The 21,203-nt window shown below is 44.1% G+C and overlaps 1 protein-coding gene across 1 annotated transcript in view; it reads right to left on the bottom strand.

Annotated features, from left to right (window-relative positions):
* LOC147724149 (uncharacterized) overlaps positions 1–21,203 on the bottom strand; it is a 1,299,884-nt gene that overhangs the window by 864,714 nt on the left and 413,967 nt on the right. Inside the window, exon 2 of the mRNA XM_086917998.1 lies at positions 12,136–12,212. Within this exon, the coding sequence (XP_086774124.1) occupies positions 12,136–12,212 (77 nt within the window). The remainder of the gene's footprint in view (positions 1–12,135; positions 12,213–21,203) is intronic.

Below are 21,203 nucleotides of genomic sequence, written 5' to 3' on the forward strand. Positions count from 1 at the left end.
CAGTTTCCACTCACAGCCATTAAGAGAAAATTTGCCATACAGCCAAGGAATTGTAGCAAATTCGAAGATTACAAAACACAGGCAAAGGACATATGTCACAAACTAGAGACCAGGCACTATCCAGCAAGGACAATAAACAAGTGCCAGAAAAGAGTAAGGAACCAACCAAGGGACAACCTACTCAAGACCACAGTGAGGGACACTATGGAAGATGTCCTCTCTTGAGTTACGACCTACAACACAGCATCGAACTTGGTGAAACAAATGATAAATAAGAATTGGAGAATCCTCACCTCAGGCTCATTGAACAGGCCAAAGCCTAAATTTGCTAATAAAAGAACAAGGAACATTAAAGACATTTTAGTACATACAAGACCTGTCACACCACAACCAAGAAGAGAAACAATCACAGACTCTTGGAACATGGTGCCCATAATTGGACATTACCAATATGGATCCTGCAGTGTGTACAAACTAACTAAAACCACCAAGTCCTGCAACTAACAACAGAACTTAAATGGACTATATGCCACCACACCAATTGCAACACCACGCATGTGATCTATATGATCACTTGCCCATGCGGCATGAAATACACAGGGATGACCTGTGTAAAATTAAACAACAGATTTGTGAACATAGGAGCAACATTAAATGTAAGAATGCAACAAAAAAGATGAGCATTCACTTTATCGAGTACAACCATACCAATGAGGAACTGAGCTGGGTTGTCCATGAAAAATCACGGATCCAAAACTAAAAAGAGCAAAGATGGGTACACTGCCTCAAAGCCTTCGAAACAGGATTGAAGACAATATTTTCTGGCATATCCTCACATAGATAACTGTATACAACAATCTTTCTCTCTTGGAAAGCTACGTGAGAGTCCGTCAACGAAGAACCTTTTACTATTAAACTCATGACCACCAAGATGAGTGCATTTATCTATGAAATGCTGCATACAAAACCAACATCTATCTGTAATTGTAAAGACTAGCCAGATGACACAGCCTCATTACCTGCCTTATAGTGATCGACACAGGCAGCCAAACATAAGTCTCACAATCAGTGGCGGCTCCTCGAGGGAGCGCTGTGGGGTGGTGAGGGGGGCGGGGGAGAGGCTGGATGGGTGGTAATAAACTCCGGCATAAAGCCGGACCAAGTTAGGTACATAAATATATAAATAAATAAAACTAATTACACAGAGCGCGGTGCAACCCAATTGGCGATGCAGCATGCAATGTAATTTGTTTTATTTATTTATTTATGTACTTAACTCGGTTCGACCATATGCCGGAGTTTACTATCCCCAATCCTGCCCCTCCCCCGCCCGCCCCCACTGCCCTGCAGCACTCCCTTGAGGAGCCGCCACTGCTCACAATAGGTTTCATTATCCAGATAAATATCCCTTTCTTCTGCACTTTTCATGCCTGAACGCCATAACGAGTGGCAAACATTAACATTTCAATACTTAAAAGCCAGTCGTCTAACTAATAGTGGAACGTCGTGCCACCAGGGTAAAGTGAAGATAGTCTCTTCACTATGTCCATGACAAGCACCATGCAAGGCCTGACATAGTTAATTAATACCAGCGTGAGGCACAATATATGCACTAGAGATCTAGAACCAGCTCACTTGACACCTCTATGGAGTTATAACCAAGAGAGTAATGATAAAAATCAAGAGATCATTATTGAGACATCCAGGGCTATATAACCTAGATGGCCATGATGTATAATACATGAGATCAATTCTGAACAATAGACCAGTCTCTTCACTATGTTCATCACTTCTTTGCAATAAAATATGTCCACCATGGGCCCGCCTCAACGGGGCACCTTGAACGGAGCGAACACAAGTTGTGCAACCAGATGCCGACAGGTAAGCGATAGCGAGAATCGAACGGATGGCCGTACACGCTCACATTCATATGCCAAGCGTGAGGCTTGACGAGCGCGCACTTAGGGCCCGGCCTCCCGGCTCCTCGCCAAGCCCAGGTGAGAGTAGGCGGCCGGCTCGCCCGATGGGCGACCAGCCGGGATCCATTTCCGGGTCAGGGGTGATGCATGTCCAGTGCTGGAGAGGGCAGAGACTCGGGCAATATTTAGGTTCTGGGAGTCGGGGTCCCGGTCTCTTTCCTCTCCTCCGTCGGACGGGCGGACACCACACCGCACTTGTTTAGTTTAACTCCCACCCACCCATCCCTTTGATCAGTAATTTGAGGGGGGCGTTATGCGGTAAAGAGGCCTTAGAACATTGACATGGACTTACAGAGTGAATGGGAGTCCTCCTTGCGTACTCCCCAGGCCAGCACTGAGGGGAGGGACGGTAAGCTCTCCGTCTGAGAATGGGCCCACCGGCTGGAGAGGCAAGGGCGCCAGGTTACGAGCTTCCTGGGATCCTGGGCAGCCTGGTGGGCGAGGGGTGAGCCCCGGATATGGTGGACAAGGACAAGAGGGCAGGGGCCCATCACTCAAGGGCGCAGGTGGGTTGCGCCTTGCATGGGGTGCTCAGATTTGGAGGTGTGGCCAGAGGGCCCCCTTAGTGCTGGGGGAAAAGTAACTAGTATAACTGAGAACTTTGAATGTCTATATTAAAAATGTTATTGATCTTATCAATTTTTAATATGTAATGTTTAGTCATTTTTATGAATGTTGATAATTAAACATGGATGTTTTACACCCACCCTTTCTCTGATGTATGAACTTGATGGTGGGTCGTACCAACTGTTGGCGGGCAGGGAGCATGCTGGGAGGTCCGGGCTCTAAGCATTTCAACTAACTTCTTCTCTCTCTATCCATAATAGAAAGTTGGTATGCCCACCGGTCTCCCGAGGAAGGCCGAAGCAGGAACCTTCAGGTATTTATAGGCGGCACTTTGTTAGACGCAAGCAGAAGTTAAGCTAAGCGGCACCAGCTCCAAACAGATCCCTTCACAGAGTCACTGGAGACAAATTCTTGTAACTTCCTTTCCCCTACTACAAATTGAATACTTTTACCATTTTTTAGCAACTCTAGCTACAGCATCTCACTAACTTGTGAGTACAAACATGTCACGGATTGCTTTACCATAACGCTCCCACTGTAGCAATTTACCGCAAATGTGGTTCACAGCGGCAGACATCAATTAGCATACTGGCAAGTTCAAGAGGGAATTTTAATCATTAACTTTATTGTCCGGATAGAACGCAGTTACAACTAGTCCTTCATTACAATATTGATCGCTTACGATGCCCTCCCTCCTATTTTAAATTACTCTTGCCATAGCAAATCGTCACGCTCAATTCCTCACCACCTTGTAAATATGAGCAATTTGTGATCACCACACACCCACTGCAACCCCCTTTTTACCACGGATAACTGAATGCGGCTTAGAGGGGCAGACACTTTTTATTTCACTAACAAATTTAAGAGGAATCCCCATTACTAACTTTACTATTCAAACAAAACGTAGCAACAGCTATACCCAACGGGAATACACTTGTGTATACAAGCCCACTGTCCTTCATCCTCACTCACATAAAGCCAGCTACAGTGATCTGCCATCTTGTTTTACAATGTAATTCACAAAGTTTTGTTCCCCGCACATAGAATTCATGAGTATGAATCCCTGCTGGCATCCTCACCACTAACCCCAAACTGTAACTAATATAAACAACTAAGTAATCAGATCACTGAGATCTCATTTGTTTCAGTTACAGGTACTAATGACAATTGACCAGCGGCGTAAGTGAATTTCCTACCCCATGCGCGTTGCATAATTGGCAACCCATTCTGCACTGGTCCTGAAGAAAGCCCCCTCGAACCATCTGGGCGACACCAGGGCTGAAATATGTCCACCACCTACATGGACTTTTTTTATTTATTACATTTTTTATTTTAGGCATTTTTATATAGCACGGTCTTTACCCGAAGGTGTCAGAGCGCTTCACAATAGGAACAGTAGTGAAACATTAGGAAAAATTTCAAGTAAGCATGTTACAAGAGCAAACGTTACGCTACATAAGGCAATAGTGACAATTGTGCATGTATCAAGAGCAAACAAAATACAAGAGGTAGCAAACAATACGTTACAAGAGGAAAAAAAGTGACGTGTGTATGTTACAAAAGTGTACAAAGTACAAATAGAGGTATAATACTGCACTAAATGGCAGATACTCAAAACACAAGTACAAACGTTACGTTACATGAGGCAATGGTGGTAAATGTGCATGTATCAAAAGCAAACAAAATACAAGAGGTAGCAAACAATACATTTCAAGAGGGAAAGTGACGTGTGCATGTTACAAAGGAGTACACAATACAAGTAGAAGTATAATACTGGAATAAATGGCAGACTCTCAAACCACAAGAACACATTGGGAAGGCACTTCTATAGTCATGTAGAACAGAAAATCCTATAAAGGAGGGACTTTGTTCAGATAATAGAGAGGATGTGAATTAAATTTGGAGGTGTTTTTGAAGGAGGAGAGCTTTGAGGTCAGTTTTGAAGGCCTGGGAAGAGGTGGTGGTCCGGAGCTGAGGCGGAAGTGAGTTCCAGATTCTCACCGCATTGCCTGAAGAGGATTGGGCCATCGACCTTTCCTTCTTGAAAGTGGGAGGTTCAAGCAATAGATTTTCCGCATTATGTAATGGTCTAGCGCCGCCAGAGAGTTTCAGTTTATTCGCCAGGTAGCGAGGAGAGGAGGAGTACAAGGCTTTGTGGGTGATACAGGCAGTCTTGTAGATAGATCTTGCCTCGATGGGAAGCCAATGGAGGGTGGATATAATGGGTGTGAAGTGGTCACTTCATTTGGCCCAAAATATGAAACGAGCTGCTGAATGGAGAAGAGATTTAAGGGGGGACAGGTGGGATTTGGGGAGGCCAGTAAGAAGAGAGTTGCAGTAGTCCAGGCTGGAGAGAACCAGCGATTAGACCAGGGTTTTAAGGTCATGCTCCGGGAAGAAGCGACAAATCCCCCAAAGAAGGCGCAGTTGGTATCAAGCAGACTTTGCAATGGAATTAATGTGGGAGAGTAGATTGAGTTTTGTGTTGAGAATGACACCAAGGGATTTTGCTCTGTCGAAAATGATGGGTTTATTCTTAAGTAGGATCATCTGGCCCATCCATGATTGAACCGGGGGAGGAGAAAGTGAGGAGGCAAGGAGGAGGAATTCAGTTTTAGAGGGATTCCGAATCAGTTGATGAGTTAACATCCAGTTTTGAATGGAGTCGAGAGTAGAGCTTAGGATGGAGAGATCGTGAGTGGAGGCAACCTTAAGGTAGATTTGAGTGTCGTCCGCATAGAGATGATAGTGGATCCCGGATTTACTTAGGAGATTTCCCAATGGTTCTAAATAGAGATTGAACAATGTGGGTGCAAGTACAGAGTCTTCAGGAACACCTTGACCTACCGCCAAAGGAGATGAAAGACTATTGGCTATTTTGATCATTTGGGATCTATCGAGAGGAAGGAAGCAAACCATTTAAGCGCAGTGCCCTCCATACCCATTCTCTGTTGAAGAGTTTTAAGGAGAGTGTTGTGATTGACAGTTTCAAAGGCTGCAGAAAGGTCAAGGAGAATAAGAAGACAAGACTCCCCAGAATCCAGTATCCGCGGCACGTCATCAATCACTTGCAGCAGGTCTGTTTCAGTGCTGCAGTTTTGAATGAAGCCGGACTGGAAATTGTCAAGAATATCATTGTCCTTAATATGAAGAGAGAGTTGTTTCGCTACACATCTTTCTGTGATTTTCGCAAGAAAAGGTAGGTTAGTGATGGGGCAGAAGTTGTTGAGGTCATTCGCATCAGCAGTGGGTTTTTAAGCAGAGGGGTGACCTGCCCAGTTTTGAAGGAAACAGGAAGGGAGCCTTGACAGAAGGAGAGGTTAACCAAAGTGGCCCAATAGGACAGGGAATGGGTATAGAAGTCAATGGCAATGGCACTAGGGATGGGGCAAGAGAATGGTTGGAGGGCTTTGTTTTGAGGATGCATTTGAGGAGGGCATCTTTGGAGATGGGCTCAAAGTTCTGCCAAATGGCTAAGGATTTGCACTCCTCTGGAGGGGTAGGATAACGGACCTGATCCACAAGTGATTTAACTTTTTCGCCAAAGAATATAGCGAATTCCGCTGCTTTCTTTGTAGAATCCTCCAACTTGGAGGTTGGGGGAGAGCAGTTTTGATTCTTGATGAGATCGAGTAGTTTTTTGGGTCTATTTTTGGCTGAGTCGAGGAGGGTTCTGAAGTGCATTGCTTTTCCAAGGAAGATGTGCATGTGGTACTCAGATCTTGCTGAACGAAGCGTGGCCAAATTATCGGTGGAGGGCGCTTGTCTCCATTGTTTTCCAGGAATCTTATGTACTTCCTTTCTTCATAGAGGGATTTGTTGAACCAAGGTGCTGAGGGAGTGGGCTTTTTCTTTTTGCTTTGGAGAGGAGCGACGTTATTCATTTCGACTGCAAGGACTGGGAGGCATTGGGAGGTGAGTTTGTTAACATCTAGGTTCGGGTCTAGCCTTGGAAGTGATAGCAAAGCTGATTCACATAACGTACCAAGGTCAATATTTTTAGTGTCACAGAACCAGGAGGCAGCCCTCTTAGGTTGACCGAGAGTTATAGAGTGTGATAGGTGAAGAAAGAATGGGATGAGGAAGTAGTCATACCAGTCAACATGAATAGGGGTAGCAATAGTAAGCAAGCCTGTTTTTGAAATAACAAGGTCCAGGATTGGGCCCTTAGAGTGTGTTGTTTCTGTGCAGTGTTGGATAAGATCGTTTGCAGGGAGGAAGGTGACCAACCTACTCGCAGAGGGATCCTCCAGCGAGCCCCAGTGGAGATTGAAGTCACCCACGAAGATCTGATTGTCACTTTGCGAGTATTGGTTGCTAATGAAGTCAGCGAGTTCCTCCATAAATAGGGGCTGCTGCAAGGCGGGCGGTAAATGGCATGGAATCTGAGGGGTGAGCGGTGCTGCAATTGAAGTTCAAGGGATAGGCATTCAATAGTGCGGAAGGAGCTGTTAGGAAAAGCCTTGAGTTGAAGGGAGTTTCTAAAGATGACTGTAACACCTTCCCAAACTTTGTCAATTCTGTCATTGCTAAATATAAAATAGCCTGTGGGTACTAGGAGATCAAACATAGAGGGAAAGGAATCGTTGAACCAGGTCTCTGTGAGGAAAAGCATGTCAATATTGTGAAGTTATGTTATGTTATGTTATCAGTATTTGTTATGCGCACAGCTGCTCCAGCGAAGGAGCGTCCTGGCGCAGTGGCAAGGTAGGACATAGCATAACAGGAAACAGAACAGAAAAAAACAGCTAAAAAGAATGACTAAAACAAGAATGTTTTAATGGCTTTCCGAAAAAGCATAAGATCCTCCAGCAGGCGAATTTCAACCGGGAGGGTATTTCAGATGGTTGCAGCTTTGACACCGAAGGAGCGTCCACCCGCACGGCAGAGCCTGAATCTAGGGACCACGGCGAGAGCCTGGCCCTGGGAACGCAGAGCGCGTGTAGGAACATAAAAAGACAGGAAGCTAGACATGATCTGGGGACCTATTCCCTTCAAAATTTTAAAGGTCAAACAAAGGACCTTAAAATGGATTCGCTTCCTCGCTGGAAGCCAATGCAAGGAGCAAAGGACATTTGAGACAGGACAAAATCTGGGCAGGCCGACTATCGCTCTAGCCGCAGCATTTTGTACCCGTTGTAAGCGGGTAATTTCTGCCAGATTGGCCCCCACCAGGAGGGAGCTGGCGTAGTCCAGGCGAGAGATGACAGTGGCCTGAATCACCAGCTGCCTGGTTGGGGCATCGAAGAATTTAAGGACGGGTCTTAAGCCCCAAAGGAGGCCAAAACAGCAAGCTGCTGTTTTCTTGGTATGGCCAACGAAAGTGAGACCGGCATCCAACCAGACTCTCAGGTTTTTTAGTATGTTGGTGTCAGAGATTTCAAGTTTGTGTTTTATTGCAGATCTGCAGTTGTGGAGCGGACAGCGCAGCTCTGTCAAGACTGTTTTGGTGACGGGGGCACTTGGGCTATGAGGGGTGATAGGGATGTTGTGCTTATACAAGGGTGCTCGGGAGGGTTTAGGTGGATGAGAGGTTCTGACAGAGGAGATGGTCAGAATAGTGTAGCTAGTAGGGCTACTTGGAGATGAAAGAGGAAGAAGGGTGGCATTCGAGGGCTTGTGTGAGTTTGCGATGTTTGCAGACTACAGGTTATGCTTTGCTATTATGGGGTGGGGGGGAGGGGCATCTCATGGGAAGGTGAGTGTTTTCTAAAGGAATTGAGGTGTATGGAAAAGTGGAAATCTTGGAGCCTAGAAGTGAAATGGTAGCTTCATGTTGGGAGATGGAGGTGATGAGAGAGCCTAGCTTATTTTCCAGAGAGAGTAGGGCAGGACACAGCATGTTGGGCGGCTGTATGGAAACAGGAGGGGTTGCAATTGGCGGTGGAAGACAGGGGGAAGTCGGGAGACGGGAGGGGAGTTGGGGTATAGGGTTCAGAGGTGTGGAAAGCTTGTCTATGCTTATTTTTAACCTTACCCATCTTCAACTGAATAACAATTTCTCTATTACAGAGATGTAGGTAATTTTAATATTCACTTTTTTAACTCTCCCTCTATTCCAGGTCACTACAGTTGTCACCAGTTGGTCTACCTCCGGGGCGGAGGAAATCAAATTAAAAAAAAAGACCCAATGATTATGCTTTCACGTAAGAAGCAGAGAATTAGTATATACCACTCCTCCACACCTGTACGTGAATGAGGGTTTTTAAAGATGGCTAAGATACCAAGACCATGGTTGTATTACAGTTACAAGTGATCCATTCTCCTATGATTTTATAATCTCACCTGGAAGCTGAATGGATCTCAGCTTCTTTCTCCTCCACTGATTTATTAACTCAAGTTATATATACTACATGTATTGATTTCATTTTGGTGTCTGAAAATATATAAAAATCAGAGCTATTTTTATAAATTGGTGTTGAATTTCTCTCGGGTTGTATCAATTACTTATCATCCATGTTGGTGATGGGAAATGCTTCAACGAGGTTTCCTCTAAATAGCCTTTCTGTTCTTTGCCACTCTACCAGAACTGCGAGATGGTGTACTGAGATAATATGTGTTTTGCGCTAACATTACATGGTAAGGCACTCCTGCCATACCTCATAATACTTTCACCTTGCAAAAATAATTGTGTGCATTGGGCTTCTCTGTGGATAGCAGCCATTTTACACTCACTATTTAAAAAAATAGTTCATGATCAACTAATGATAACCCAATGTCATTTGGTGGAACCGTGATCAATCTTCATTTGCACTGGTTCTGATATTCATGATTGTTATTGCAACAATATGCGGATAATGTTTGTGAATGCCCACACAGGTGGAAAAAATTAACATGAAGGGGCTACATTTACGCTGAAGATCATTTTCAAGGTAAGGCCACTAGACATCACCTCTCACTGCAGCTACTGTACCACAAAACTACACATTGCTGCTACCAGCTCCCTCAACAAATGGGTCAATGGAGGTTAGCCCTTGAGACAATAGTGTGGGGAAACCAAATACCAAGTGAGGTAATTTGAGGGTCGCCCTTACCTAAGGGCTTACCAAAACTGTCACTCATGTGCACTAGATCAGAACATAGTGGTTGCCTTGTGATTAGTGGCCTACAAAAGGGACACACAGGTCAAAATAGAAACTGTCAGTGGTAGAAAAAGCTGCCAAGTAGGTCTTGAGCACTTAACTTTATAGTCAGCCAGACCACAAAGCCCTTGCAGTGAAACAGCTGTTATTGCACTTTAATACACTAAATGCACATCTTGAAAATGCACACAGTACGTCAATGGATCCAAGACGTTCTGATAAAGGAATGAAATACAAAGGCAAGTATTCTGAAGATGTGAATATTTTATCATTGAAATATTTTGTATGTATCCATCCATCTTCCCTCTTTACCTTATTGAGTGTTTGTTATTACTTTTAATTAATTGTTGTTGTAAAATATATATCCAAGGTTGTGAAAAGACCGAGTTAAGTCTGTGACTTCTCAAATTATGCAAATTGAAAGGACTCATTAAGCTTTTGGGAGACTGGCTTCCAGTACGTTTCCGCCCATTTTAGTGGGCACTTTTTCTCCGAAAATCTCCTAATTTAATGGCTGGACATGCTTTGTGTGGAAACGACAATGATAATGGGTATACCAAGCAATAGAAACGTAGAGGAACTGTTGTCACGTATGCAAGTCTTTTAGGTACACCCTCGAAGTGAGTGTCCATTTTCATGACTTACCTGACAAATAACCCATGCCACAGCATTCTCCGAAGGCCGGGGAAGCATTAAAAACCAGCATTTGCAATGCATTCTGTCTCGCCTTTGGGACTTTATATGTATTTAGTTATGCAGCACATCAGCCTGGGCGTTGAAACATCTACTGTTCTTTAACATGGAGGGTAAGTAAACACCAAACTACGTGACACCCCAGGTATGGGAACACATGGAGAGAAATATTGCCTTTTATCTGGAAATGGTATAGTCCAAAGCTCTGTTTTTAATGTAAAAGCAGGGCCTTCAATGGTCATATCACTGAAAATACAAGATTTGAAAAAAATATTATTGTCTACAGGTGCTCATGAAAAACAATTTATATGGACTGGAATATAGAGAATGCTAAATGATTGCTAGTATTTTACTAACCGCTGCTGGTCGTTTTTTATCAAGAAAGTTGAATACAGGCATTTGCACAAAAATAAAAAATAAAAAGTCCCTGAGCAGAAAGCAATTCTGGTATTTTACTGACCTCTGCTGGTCATTTTCTATCAAGACAGTTAAATAGAGGCAGTTGAACAAAAAAAAAAGTCCCTAAGCGTAAGCAGACAAGTCCTAGGGCTGATCTCCAGAGCCCACAAAGTACATACACATATAAGTACATACTAAAGTATACACTAATATACATATACTAATGTATATACTAAAGTATATACAAGAGGTCTCGAATGTTCGACCTAAAAATATGTGTAGGACAGTCTTCTATTCAATGGCGGTGTTCAACAGAAGGATTTCCAATAGAAATAGTAGCCTTTGGGCTGTGGTAAATTGGGTGAATCATACGTTAACAGCTACTAAAAAAAAAGGCATGGACTGAGTCAGGAGAGTCTCCTTCAAAGATCTAAGTAACCAACAAAGGATCTACTCCACATTTGGAAGTTTTGAATGATCTATACTGGCCCATAAAATAGTTAGGTGCCACTCTAAAACGACCGGTTAAGACCCTGAAATCTGGGGCACTCCTCCTTGTACTCGGTCCCCATGACATACTTGTGTTCTACCTTAGTCAGTAACATCCTACAGAATTTATGTTCACTTGTTAAAAAAATATTTTCAACATCATTTGTGAGCACCTTCCATATCCAATGAACATAAAGTGTCCGAATGTCTGGATCCCACATAGGAAGTGCCTGGTAGGTGCGTTTCGGTCATTCACTGCTATGCCTCAGGCGATGAGTTGCTTACGTCAGGATAAGTGTTGCAATAGCTGCTAAATGCTTTCCGGAATATTGAAATCAATTTGGAAAAGTAAAAAATATATATTTTTTTGATCTACAGAATGAGCAGTGACAAAAACAACAAAAACTCCAAAAACTTTGAGGAGTTAAGGTGTGCGAATATTGCCCAGAATAAAATAAAATAAATCACCATTTTTACACAAGACTGCAGAATGTAATAAAGCTCACATTCGTAAATACACCTGTCAGGACGAAACAAACCTTTATATTATTTTCTGCAAGTCACCATAATAAAAAACAATGTACATTTGTTTATAGAAATTAAGCATGCTGAACTTGGACGCAGTAACACATTGTATTTTTTGCATCGCATTCAGTTCTCTAGCTTTCCTTCGATTAAATTAAACGAAACATTGCAAACCAGCGTGACTGCTTCTATATCATATCATGTATGCTGCTCAGGAAACTCCATTAAATATTTAACGCGCGCACTGATACAGAAGCTTGCATCTGCACGAGAATGAGGCCCAATAATTACACTGGCTCCAGAGATACCTGTCAGAAAACGATTAAAGACAAATAGGACTTCGTGGAAATGTGTAATCAAGCCATTTAATGCTGCTAGCAGGAAAATGCAAATGCACTTACCTGACTTTTGTGCTCTCGCTCCAAGATAATTGCTCTTTGATTCAAAATCCGTCTTCTTACAGCCCGGCTCTCCACCCCTGTCAGTGATGAAACATGGATCGTTAAGTAGGATAATGGGTCTTCAAACCTGTGTCACAGTCACTCAGACATTCTTCATGTATGTTTCCTGCACATGTCAGGCACCAGGCAGCCTCGCTAATTGGATGTGTTCATAACGTCAATTAACAGTGCTTCTTCATTGTGTACGGAGCCATCACCCAGATGACGCGCATAGAGCTGTCAGAGGCCTGCAGGGGCTTGGGTGACATAAAGAATGGGATCACCGTGGGTGGAACATGAGGTGGGGTTTCACAGTCACAACAATATGAAGGCAGTCTTTGTCTTGTTGAAGATATTCAAAAGGAATTGTCTGACTGCAGGAGGCAGTAAGGGACTCGTAATTTCAAGCAAAGATAGAGGCCTCCTATGCACCACAGTTATCATTCACCACTCACTGGATTCAGTCAGGGTTGAACTTGAGGGATACGTCGCCACCCTATTAATATCGATTAGGCTGCAGAAGAAAGTCCTGGACTGCCTTTCTTTTTCTATTTCAGAAAGATCACAGTTAGTCCCAAAATTATCCTGCAGATCTGCTTTCATATGGAGTTTATTAGGGCAGAATGTTGCACCCATGTGTTTTAGCATCTACTGGGCACCACTTGGAACATCTTACTGAACTGAGGACCTTCATTCATCAACCGGCAGATGACTCTAAGTTCTACCAGAAATTCTCTTCCAGCAATGACAGGGTTTCAGTCAATTATCACCAATAGCAGGATTTGACTTGTTTGCAACCATAAAACAGGGCGTGACGGCGTTTCAGGTGCTTGTCTTTTTGCGCACACCATTGTCCTTCTCCATTCAGTCTGTTCCGTGCAGTATGAGGGACACAGAGGTCCTACTGGAGGTGTTTGGTCACATAATGCAGATGAACAACAAGCCACTGTCTTCTTTCCCACAAACAATTGATATAGAGGATAACTAGTCCCTAGAGTGGAGACTGCTCCAGGGATGCTAACGGAGATATTCAAATCTGTAAGATGAAATATGGTCACTTGAAAAGTGAATCATGCAACCATTTACTTATGGATGGTACTATGAATACTGAGGAGAGAGACATTTTATTTTTTATTTTATGTGTTTGATTGAAATGAAAACCTTACACTGTTGAGTCTCAACGACCTTCATAGAGATTGTTTGGGCAGATATACAAGGAAGTGACGCATCTGTAGAGATGCGTCAATTTCCCTACGCCACCCTGAGGAGCCTTTGCGCCACCATTGATGCGCCGGATTTACAATACGGCGCGCCGTGACGCATCTGTTGGGACAAAAGTCATGCTTTGCTGGAGTTGTGTCACAAGCACGACGCAACCCCAGCAAGGCATTTTGAGGCTTATTCCCATGCTTCAAGCGGGCGTAAGGTTATGACGCAGTGATGTCCTAAAAGTCACGCAGTAAAATCTTATAGATTTTACTGCGTCACTTTTACAAGGCTTTCCTTCGTGGGAAAGCCTACACTGCATTCATTATACCTGAAGAACAATTAAGCTACAAAGTAGATCATGAAAACTACAAATGTACAAAGTGTATATGTAAATTAAACAACAGGGGGTGTTGATGGACAGAGTTTCTGAATTAAGCAGAATACTCTCACCCAGTCAAGAGATCAGGGCTTAATCCAACACCGTTTTTTAGCTCACTGCACCATCCCAGCTCAGAACCTGGCTATATGCAAATTAGTCTGTCCCTGGCCCAGTGCATCATGGGAACAGGGCAAACCAAACTACCAAGCCAATTCTTTCACTGGGAAGGAAACAAGCTTCCGGGGACCGGTTTCTGGCATTTCAGCCGTCTTCGGCCCGGCTTGCTTGAATCCTGATGGTGCAATGAGCAAGGGACTCACGTCTGAGTATACCCTTCCACGCTTATGGTGGACAAAATATTTAAACAACAGGGGTGGTGATGGACAGAGTTTCTGAATTAAGCAGAATACTCTCACCCAGTCAAGAGATAAGGGCTTAATCCAACACCGTTTTTTAGCTCACTGCACCATCCCAGCTCAGAACCTGGCTATATGCAAATTAGTCTGTCCCTGGCCCAGTGCATCATGGGAACAGGGCAAACCAAACTACCAAGCCAATTCTTTCACTTGGAAGGAAACAAGCTTCCGGGGACCGGTTTCTGGCATTTCAGCCGTCTTCGGCCCGGCTTGCTTGAATCCTGATGGTGCAATGAGCAAGGGACTCACGTCTGAGTATACCCTTCCACGCTTATGGTGGACAAAATAATTAAACAACAGGGGGTGGTGATGGACAGAGTTTCTGAATGAAGCAGAATACTCTCACCCAGTCAAGAGATCAGGGCTTAATCCAACACCGTTTTTTAGCTCACTGCACCATCCCAGCTCAGAACCTGGCTATATGCAAATTAGTCTGTCCCTGGCCCAGTGCATCATGGGAACAGGGCAAACCAAACTACCAAGCCAATTCTTTCACTGGGAAGGAAACAAGCTTCCGGGGACCGGTTTCTGGCATTTCAGCCGTCTTCGGCCCGGCTTGCTTGAATCCTGATGGTGCAATGAGCAAGGGACTTACGTCTGATACCCTTCCACGCTTATGGTGGACAAAATAATTAAACAACAGGGGGTGGTGATGGACAGAGTTTCTGAATTAAGCAGAATACTCTCACCCAGTCAAGAGATCAGGGCTTAATCCAACACCGTTTGTTAGCTCACTGCACCATCCCAGCTCAGAACCTGGCTATATGCAAATGAGTCTGTCCCTGGCCCAGTGCATCATGGGAACAGGGCAAACCAAACTACCAAGCCAATTCTTTCACTGGGAAGGAAACAAGCTTCCGGGGACCGGTTTCTGGCATTTCAGCCGTCTTCGGCCCGGCTTGCTTGAATCCTGATGGTGCAATGAGCAAGGGACTCACGTCTGAGTATACCCTTCCACGCTTATGGTGGACAAAATAATTAAACAACAGGGGGGTGGTGATGGACAGAGTTTCTCAATTAAGCAGAATACTCTCACCCAGTCAAGAGATCAGGGCTTAATCTAACACCGTTTTTTAGCTCACTGCACCATCCCAGCTCAGAACCTGGCTATATGCAAATTACTCTGTCCCTGGCCCAGTGCATCATGGGAACAGGGCAAACCAAACTACCAAGCCAATTCTTTCACTGGGAAGGAAACAAGCTTCCGGGGACCGGTTTCTGGCATTTCAGCCGTCTTCGGCCCGGCTTGCTTGAATCCTGATGGTGCAATGAGCAATGGACTCACGTCTGAGTATACCCTTCCACGCTTGTGGTGGACAAAATAATTAAACAACAGGGGGTGGTGATGGACAGAGTTTCTGAATTAAGCAGAATACTCTCACCCAGTCAAGAGATCAGGGCTTAATCCAACACCGTTTTTTAGCTCACTGCACCATCCCAGCTCAGAACCTGGCTATATGCAAATTAGTCTGTCCCTGGCCCAGTGCAACATGGGAACAGGCCAAACCAAACTACCAAGCCAATTCTTTCACTGGGAAGGAAACAAGCTTCCCGGGCCCGGTTTCTGGCATTTCAGCCGTCTTCGGCCCGGCTTGCATGAATCCTGATGGTGCAATGAGCAAGGGACTCACGTCTGAGTATACCCTTCCACGCTTATGGTGGACAAAATAATTAAACAACAGGGGGTGGTGATGGACAGAGTTTCTGAATTAAGCAGAATACTCTCACCCAGTCAAGAGATCAGGGCTTAATCCAACACCGTTTTTTAGCTCACTGCACCATCCCAGCTCAGAACCTGGCTATATGCAAATTAGTCTGTCCCTGGCCCAGTGCATCATGGGAACAGGGCAAACCAAACTACCAAGCCAATTCTTTCACTGGGAAGGAAACAAGCTTCTGGGGACCGGTTTCTGGCATTTCAGCCGTCTTCCGCCCGGCTTGCTTGAATCCTGATGGTGCAATGAGCAAGGGACTCACGTCTGAGTATACCCTTCCACGCTTATGGTGGACAAAATAATTAAACAACAGGGGGTGGTGATGGACAGAGTTTCTGAATTAAGCAGAATACTCTCACCCAGTCAAGAGATCAGGGCTTAATCCAACACTGTTTTTTAGCTCACTGCACCATCCCAGCTCAGAACCTGGCTATATGCAAATTAGTCTGTCCCTGGCCCAGTGCATCATGGGAACAGGGCAAACCAAACTACCAAGCCAATTCTTTCACTGGGAAGGAAACAAGCTTCCGGGGGCAGGTTTCTGGCATTTCAGCCGCCTTCGGCCCGGCTTGCTTGAATCCTGATGGTGCAATGAGCAAGGGACTCACGTCTGAGTATACCCTTCCACGCTTATGGTGGACAAAATAATTAAACAACAGGGGGTGGTGATGGACAGAGTTTCTGAATTAAGCAGAATACTCTCACCCAGTCAAGAGATCAGGGCTTAATCCAACACTGTTTTTTAGCTCACTGCACCATCCCAGCTCAGAACCTGGCTATATGCAAATTAGTCTGTCCCTGGCCCAGTGCATCATGGGAACAGGGCAAACCAAACTACCAAGCCAATTCTTTCACTGGGAAGGAAACAAGCTTCCGGGGACCGGTTTCTGGCATTTCATCCGTCTTCGGCCCGGCTTGCTTGAATCCTGATGGTGCAATGAGCAAGGGACTCACGTCTGAGTATACCCTCCCACGCTTATGGTGGACAAAATAATTAAACAACAGGGGGTGGTGATGGACAGAGTTTCTCAATTAAGCAGAATACTCTCACCCAGTCAAGAGATCAGGGCTTAATCCAACACCGTTTTTTAGCTCACTGCATCATCCCAGCTCAGAACCTGGCTATATGCATATTAGTCTGTCCCTGGCCCAGTGCATCATGGGAACAGGGCAAACCAAACTACCAAGCCAATTCTTTCACTGGGAAGGAAACAAGCTTCTGGGGACCGGTTTCTGGCATTTCAGTCGTCTTCGGCCCGGCTTGCTTGAATCCTGATGGTGCAATGAGCAAAGTGTATATGTAGCATTGGCACAGAGGGACTCTCTCTGTGAAGCAGGCAATACCAAGATATACATACCCAATACCAAGATATAAATCATGAGGACAAAATGAATCCTTTTGCCAAGATGATCAGGAACCAATAAGGAAAAATCATTGTAGTGGTAAGATGGTAAGAGGGGCAAGAGAAAGGAGGAAAGGGTAACTAATTAGGGTCTATGCAAAATCAGGACTAGAAGATAGGAAAATAAAGTAGAAGAAAGGCAAAGGTAGAGAGAAAATCACATGTATGAGGGTAGTAGGAATAACTGAAAGTGAGATAAACTCAAAAACGAGTGGAAAGGCAAGAAGAGGTGAGGTGGATGCAAGGCAGAACTAATGTAGTAAGTAGCACAGTTGAAATGTCCAGTGTGGAGGATCAAGGTGTTCAGTGGGTTGAGGAATTGAAGAACGTAGGACACTTGTGGCAGTAAAAACAGGAGATGATAGAAATAGATCTGCATCCAAATAAATCCATGGAAATCACTGGTGGTTAAAAGTACCTGGCGAATGAAACCCTTGGCTGACAGCTGTTCTCAATCACTGCAGGCACTCTGAATCAAACAGTGGATTTGTTGAAACTATGAAGCACCTCATCAAGGGGCCCATTAGGATGGCGGGTGGATCGCCCCCGCCAGGCTGGGGGTAGCCACTGCCAGCCTGGCGGGGCCGATCTGCCCGCCATCCTACCCTTAATCACCTAGCCATATTAGCATGGCGGGGGTGACCACGGCGGACATAAAAGACCATCCGCCGCTTTTCCGCAATGGACGCCTTGCGGCCGAACGGAAAAGGTTTAATATGGTAGCGGTGTCTATTAGACACCGCCAGCCATATTAGCATTGCCCATAACAGATGCCTGCATGAGGTCTTCACTTCGGGGGACCCCTGCAGGCCCCCGGAGTGAAGGACAGGTGGGGGGTGCACACGGGGGGTACCTGTGGTACCCCCCTGCATTTACATTAACAAAGCGGCAGGCACCGCGTGGTGCCTGCCGCTTTGTTAATGTAAATGCAAATGTGCATTTTTATCATTATGGCGGGCGGTGCTGAGGGCACCGTGTGCCACAATGATAAAAATGCAGGATGCTCCTACCACTGTGGCGGGCGCATCCTAATACCCCCCACGGGACCCCCACCCTTATGGCGGGCGGTCCCGATTGCCGATAGGATGGCGGGCGGCCTAATGACCCCCCAAGTTCGCATCTGATTCCTTGTAATAAGTTCTGAGTTTGTTTTGTTGCAAGAATACAAAGATTTGCATCAATGTTCAATTTGAAGTAGTGTCCGACAAGCCTCAACGCCCACTGTATCCTACAGAATCAGGCATTCATAGCTATGTTATGTTATGTCTATTTGCATACCTCACAACTCACCTAGGAATGTATACTGGTACTGAAGCAGGAGCTATATGGCGGGGCCAGGTTCAAGGCTTGGTGAAGAGCTAGGTATTCAGCTTCTTGTGGAATTCAAGAATTGATGAGGAAGCTCTGAAGGTCTGAAAATCTTATTGGGACCTCCATACAAACTTTAAAGAATGAGATGTCTCTGGTGACCAATGAAGATGCTTCTTTTACTTGGAGCCAGAAAAAGCACGTCACATGGTATCTGTATAAATCTTTTGTAAATGTCCTTGAACAGGTAAAGTACATGCATGTACCCGAAGTAGATTTCTGAAGCATGTTGGGCTATTAAACCCAGAACAAATCAGCATCCTACATCAAGGTCAATCCCCGGGTTAATTGAGTTTCCTGGTGAGGATGTTCGACGTTTTTAAATGAACTTCTTTTTGTCGTGGATAGCCGATTGTTTGCCTGTGCTGCCACAGATCACAAATGTGTACACGCTTTGGGACACGCAAAGGAGCAACATCATTTACAAGTTTTATTAAATAAACCTGCGGGGAATGAGATTTTGATATCAATTTATGATCAATTTAATAACTTATCTCATTCATCTATTTTGGACCGATAGTATCTGTCATTGAGTAAAAGACAACCCCTGCATAGGTTTAGACAAACCCCATTAACTGACGCCACTCGGAAGAACCACTTACAACTGATAAAGTTTGAAAGTTTTATATAAAAGTTAAATTGAAATGCGAATTACAATTCTCTTGGAATCAAAGTATACAAAAGAATACAAAATCAATTCCACATTCGGCAATTTAAAGCTTCGATGTGAAATGGTTCCTTGGCGTCATCTACAGAAAGAGAAAAGTATCACGTTAAATCTGTCCCTACTCTATGCTATGTGACATCCCTACTTCGCAAGTTCCTAACCTAAAAAGGTGTCAGCAGTTTGACTTTCAAAGAAGATCAAACTCTCTTAGCCTCTAAAGGTAACTTAAGTTTAAGAAGCAGTACCCTCTCTGCCTACCCATCCGCTCTTCTTAAGGGTCCTCGGCCTACTGCTCTCTTGCGCTCTGATCTCTCTCAGCGCATCTGCTCAAGACATCTACCCTTGCCTTCGCTCTGAGCAATTCGTCTCGCTGTTCCTAATCTCCAATTGCCAATTGCTACCTCCTCCCCGGGGTGCTGTCCCTAAAATACACAATCACAGTGTGGATGGAACGCCCCTTGACGCCCACCACGGACTTTCCCCGATGATGTCAGCTTCTGGCTTCTTCCATTGCTTCATCTCTTTCACCGTCCGTTAAGTTGACCTTTCTTCTTTAGATGTCATCTTCATCTTCCTATTGGCAACTTTAATTGACACTTTCAGATCAGAAATTATATGAACTTAAACAAGACTTTAACTTACAACTGCTATTCTTTGACCTTCTAGGTCCTGTGAATGGTCATTCAAAACAAGTTTCAAATTCTTAGCGCTTCTCATCACGTTCAGGCCATAAACCTTGTCCAGCGTTGTCACCTTAAATCTAACAAGTGCTAGACTTCTTGGCTCTCACGTCCACATCAAACTATTTACGACTCCTGTAAGTCCGCTAAATTATATACATTGGACTGTGCTCCTACTAACCCTTGGTCAGTCAGGTTAGAATCACAAATGACCTAAACCCTTCTAACATTTTCACAAAAAGCCTTCTACACAGTATAACCTCTAACACACATTTATATATTCGTATTTAACTAAAGTCTTGATTTTACTCGAATACATTTTACATAGAATATAACTACATAGAGTACGAAGTTATATGCTTATTCGTTACATCGTCGTATGTATGCTTTCTGCGCACTTCTCCACGTTACATTTCTCGCCGCTTCTCCATTTAACGTTTTCACACGTACATGAATTCTACTTTGCACGTTCTACATTTCGTAAGCATTTTCACACATCAGCCCACTACGTATACGGGCCTTCTAAATCTAATACATATTCTAAAGTGAATACAGTTACATTTCCTATATTTACGTTGATTACATCAGTTTTCTATATGCTATAAGTGTCACTTCACATTACGATATACGTTTCATTCCTACGTTTATACAATGTGCTTGTAAATATGCCCCATACATAATTTTCATTCAAATTTGCGCTCTCTCAGTCCCCCCTTTGATGACTTTTAGGAGTCATCACTAAATGCAATTTGAATAACATCTCTAAACAGAACTAGTTACAATATTCCCTCTTTTCATCGTCTCGAGAGCTCTTAAGCTTTTGTACTGTTGATCTTGTAAAGCAGCTAATCTCCTTTCTTGTTCTCTCATGGATCTTTGTAACCGGTTCGACCTATACCATTTATACAATTTTACTAAACCTAACAATGTGATTATGCAAATTAATACTATTAATACAGGCTTTATTATATACCATACTATGCTTTTCCCAAGGCTGGCAAACCAACTCCCAACCTTTCCTACTCCATGACCAACTTTTTCCCAAACATTTATTTTTGATAAATCTTCGATCTCTTGATGAATCTGTGTAATGTTCCGTATGACTTTCTCAAGTGGTTTTGAATTATCAGGAATATAAGTACAACATTCCTGAATCTTCAAAGCCTTACAAACTCCGCCTTCTTTTGCTAGC

This window comes from Lissotriton vulgaris, chromosome 4_1, assembly GCF_964263255.1.
Source record: "Lissotriton vulgaris chromosome 4_1, aLisVul1.2, whole genome shotgun sequence".
Classification (NCBI taxonomy): domain Eukaryota; kingdom Metazoa; phylum Chordata; class Amphibia; order Caudata; family Salamandridae; genus Lissotriton; species Lissotriton vulgaris.